The sequence below is a fragment of the Balaenoptera musculus genome, chromosome 17, assembly GCF_009873245.2.
Source record: "Balaenoptera musculus isolate JJ_BM4_2016_0621 chromosome 17, mBalMus1.pri.v3, whole genome shotgun sequence".
NCBI lineage: Eukaryota > Metazoa > Chordata > Mammalia > Artiodactyla > Balaenopteridae > Balaenoptera > Balaenoptera musculus.
The window spans coordinates 76,291,652-76,295,805 of NC_045801.1; the positions used below are offsets into that span (position 1 = coordinate 76,291,652).

A 4,154-nucleotide genomic window follows, 5' to 3' on the forward strand; every position below is an offset into this window, starting at 1 on the left:
TAAAATATGCTTATTCTTTGATGAAGCCACCAAAGAATAAGTGTATATCTAGTCATTGATCTAAGGCATTAAGGCTGAATTGAAAGATGTGTCTACAGCAGTGGTTCTCATCTGGGGGTGGTCTTGCCCCACAGGGGATATTTGACAATGTCTAGGGACATGTTTGTCACAACTGAAGGGGAGGGACTGGTACAAGCATCTAGTGGGCGGAGGCCAGGATACCGCTAAACATCCTACAATGCATAGGAAAGACTCATGTGTCCCCAAATGTCAACTGTGCTGAGACTGAGAAATCCCGGTCTAGAAGCATGTACCTCATGGTACTGTTTGTAAGAGTGAAGCGGGAAAAACACCTTAAGTGTCTAAAAACAGAGGACGAGTTCAATAAATCATGAATGACCCATCCATACAGTACAGTCATTAAAAGGAATGTTGCAGAAGCATATTTATTGTGCAAAATATTCTGTGGATAAAGCTAACCAAACTGTATATACAGTATAAGCCCACGTTTTAAAGGGATATGCATGTATCTAAAAGTGTAAACAGGTGGTCTATCTCTGAATGTGGGATTCTGTATTTTCTTCTTCTTTTGTGCTTATTGTTAATTTTTAATTTTTCTCCAGTGAATATCTCACATCTAACGTTAGAATATTACATTTTTAATTGAAATCTGGGGACTACCGCAGTTGATAACTTTCAAGAGGAAAATATGACAAAATGCTTGAAACGAAATCTTATAAACTTCAAAATAGTGATCTTTTCATTGCATTTGTCTAATATCTCAACCAGCTGTTTCTTTAGTACTAGTCACATCAATCATTTTTCCCATAAATGCTGGGCCATATTTTGCCTTTTACTATGCTGAAGTTTTTTCTATAATCAAGGAAACCTAAGAATAGATGTATCAGATTTGTTATTGAAAAAAACCCACAAATGTACTTCTCAAACACTCCACCATTGAATTTCTGGCTGTCTTTTGAGCACTTGTAAAACTTGAATGCTACTCAAGTAAGCTTTCTCTGAAGATTCGTACTCGGTATTAATGCAGCGGTGGTTGATCACCGCCCAGGGAGCTTGGGCAACTGCATTTTTGTCTGTTTGTGGCTGGTAGCCATGCCAAGACGTGAAAGCCCTAAGTTTCGAAGTCTCATTTAGGTTACAACTAGTAAAACAAGAATGCGGGTTTTTGGACTTTCTGCTGCAAATTCTACTAATAAAGTATTTACAGCCAATGCATGACATTTTAAAATAACTGAACTGGAAAATATCCGAATTTTGACATTTAAGTTATTTGTTAAATGGAAGCAAAATCCAGTAGATATTGTTTGTGAGCTAAAGAAAGCCAGGTATCAGCTGTGCCTGATTATCACCAAATAAGTCAATGGTATTATCTGATATACGTTTTAAGTATAATTCCCCTCCAAGGAACAGAAGTGAAAGGCTCAAGAAAGGCCCCTAATTGGAGGGGTCAGATCTGTGGGGCTGAGCAAATAACTCTTCTGCCCTCAGGTTCACCTGTAAAACAATACGAGGTTATTTACTCTTGCTTCTGCCCCGTATCAAAACCCAACTCACCTATTTCGTCCCGGGTAACCACTCCGTCATCTTTAAGAATATGTGTCCTCCTCGTCTCTCCTGGCCACCCAGGTCAGCTGCCCGCTCTCGGTCTGTCCACTGTACTTTGTCCTAGTATTAGGGAGTATTAGGGAGGTCCTCAAGGGTCTCATCCAACATCACTTTATCCGGACAGAGAGGAGATAACACGCTTTGGAATTAGGCGGAGAGCCGGGGTCTCCAGGCGGGGCCTGGGTTGCACGACACACCCCGGCGTAAGCGCGGCAGCCCGGCGCGTTCGCCCTCGCGTCCCGGGAGGGGGAAGAACCACGCTCAGGTGCTTTTCAGAAACAGACCGCACATGCTTCTGACGGTCTGGGAAGCCAGAAGATGAAACACCGCGAAGGAATGTTCCAGGCTATGAAAAATGACTGCTAATTTAAAGAATAAAAACTGACCCAGGTTATCAGTCATTTCCCCTAATATCCACGTGAGTTAACTCAGAAAAGTTACCCGTTTGCTTATAGCACGAGTGATTCGGTTTGTACGGGAAGAAGCTTTGCAGGGTAGAAGCCACAAGCACAGGAGTCATTCTGACTCCGCAGAGGCCGGCGGTCGGCGAACCAGGACGGAGGAGTTTGTGGAGTTTTAGGCCAGGTCGCAGTCTCCCCATCATCCCCGCCAGGTGCCCTGAGGACCGCGGCGGCGCCCCACCCGACGGCGCTCTGACTCCGCCGGGCCGGCAGGGGGCGCGCGCGGCCGCGTCGGGCCGCCCCTCTGCTCGCGCCGCCGCCTTAGAGCCCGCAAGGCGATTCCTCTTCCGGGGCAGCGCGGAGGGGCGTGCGGGACCCGGATGCAGACGTGAGCGCGGCTATATAAGGGCCCGGCAGGCCGCATGCGTGCCTCTTGGAGGAAGACGCGGTCGCTGTTGCTGCGGAGCCTTGGGCTTCCCGCTCCCGCTCCTGACTCACCGCTGTTCGCTCTCGCGGAGGAACAAGTCGGTCAGGAAGCCGCACCGCAGCCATGGTGAGTCGGGGGCGTTCCGGTCCGGCCTCGGCGGGGGGGGGGGGGGGGGGGGGGGGGGAGGGTGGGCGTGGGGGGTGCCGGGCTGGCGGGAGGAGACGGGACTCGCTTGTCCGGGGAAGGGGGCTGGTGAGCGCGCTCGTCCGCGGGAGGTGATATACTGTCTTAGAGGTGCTTTTTCTCATCTGTGGGACAACAGGCTTTTAAGGACACCGGAAAGACTCCCGTGGAGCCCGAGGTGGCGATCCACCGGATTAGGATCACTCTCACCAGTCGCAACGTGAAGTCGCTGGAGAAGGGTCAGTGCGGTGGCTCGGGGCCGGGGGTCGGACTCGGGGCGGGAGCAGCGGCGAGCTGGGCTTGTGAGGCTCGCGGCGGCGAGGCGCGTCGCCCGAGGAGGCCGAGCAAGGTCGGCCCCTCGGCGCGGCCCGCGCCCTGCCCCCGCCGTTGGCGATGAGGAGACGCTTACTGGGTTGAGGTCCGGTGATAGTCGCGTACGCTATTCTGAGCCGGCGGCCTTGCGGGCCGGTGAGGCCGCCCCTGTCGTGAGCGAGGGCCCAGACGCTTTTCCCCGCTTGCAGTGTGTGCCGACCTGATCAGAGGCGCGAAGGAGAAGAATCTCAAGGTGAAGGGGCCGGTGCGGATGCCCACCAAGGTGAGAGCCTTGGCGCTCCGGGGCGCGGGGGGCCGCCGGGCGGCTTCGGGCCGAGCGCGCAGCCCTGCTGCTCGGGGCGCCCCGCCGGGAGGTTGGGGAGCGCGGCGCTCCCGCAGCCTGGGTGTCTGGTGTCCTCTGTCTTCCGCTGCAGACCCTGAGAATAACGACGAGGAAAACGCCCTGCGGGGAAGGTTCTAAGACTTGGGACCGTTTCCAGATGAGGATCCACAAGCGCCTCATCGACTTGCACAGCCCTTCCGAGATCGTCAAGCAGATCACTTCCATCAGCATTGAGCCGGGAGTCGAGGTGGAAGTCACCATCGCAGATGCTTGAGCCAGCGGCTCTAATAAATTGATAATCGGCCGTTAAGCTTCGTGGGCTCTTATTCCGGACCCTGACGGGCCTTAGGGAGGGCGTCGTGCCCCGGAATTCGTTCCGCCGTGTAAGCAGGGTGACTAGAAGTAGGTGGGTAGCCCGGGTTCTGCTCTTCCTCGTGGCGTCTTGCAGGGCCCGCTGAGTGCGTTTGCACGTGACGTTGTTTGAACGCTGCCCTGCATTAGCTACAGAACGTGTGCGGCCTCGCTTGCGGCGGTGGTGAGCACGTGCAGTGTGGCCGCCTGTGGGAGCCCTTCCCGGGAACACGGGCCCGCGTGCTACTCCGGAAGACCTGGCCTAATAGGTACGGGGTACCGTCCAAAGTTCCTGGGGCGATCCTCGCCGGACAGCCGTGGTGAAGAGCGTGCGCGCTAGAGGGCAGGTGGCACCTTAGGTTTCCAGCCCCGCCTCTGCCAGGTGCTCAGGGCTCCTTGTAAACTGGGCGGGTTTCGAAGTGTTTTTGAAACTTTGTTAATAAATTTTATAGATGGCTGGTGCCTTGGTATTTTAGATTAGGAGAGAAACAGCGCAGTGCTTAGATTAACG

At 53.6% G+C, this 4,154-nt stretch overlaps 1 protein-coding gene and 1 non-coding gene across 2 annotated transcripts; both read left to right on the forward strand.

Annotated features, from left to right (window-relative positions):
- The first annotated feature begins 2,419 nt into the window (after nucleotides 1–2,419).
- RPS20 (ribosomal protein S20) lies at nucleotides 2,420–3,602 on the forward strand. Its single transcript, XM_036830004.1, has 4 exons — nucleotides 2,420–2,580; nucleotides 2,777–2,876; nucleotides 3,159–3,232; nucleotides 3,384–3,602. The coding sequence occupies exons 1-4, from the start codon at nucleotides 2,578–2,580 to the stop codon at nucleotides 3,564–3,566; spliced, it is 360 nt and encodes a 119-aa protein (XP_036685899.1). The 5' UTR covers nucleotides 2,420–2,577; the 3' UTR covers nucleotides 3,567–3,602.
- Nucleotides 3,026–3,092, forward strand: LOC118883912. The gene has a single exon (XR_005017140.1). It is a non-coding gene; the product is annotated as a small nucleolar RNA U54 (small nucleolar RNA).
- Nucleotides 3,603–4,154: the final 552 nt, after the last annotated feature.

Excerpts from the sequence above, each read along its gene's own strand:
- RPS20 (XM_036830004.1), top strand. Across the intron at positions 2,877-3,158 it reads CGTGAAGTCGCTGGAGAAGG|TGTGTGCCGACCTGATCAGA; the intron begins GTCAGTGCGGTG and ends CCCCGCTTGCAG. Across the intron at positions 3,233-3,383 it reads CGGTGCGGATGCCCACCAAG|ACCCTGAGAATAACGACGAG; the intron begins GTGAGAGCCTTG and ends CTTCCGCTGCAG.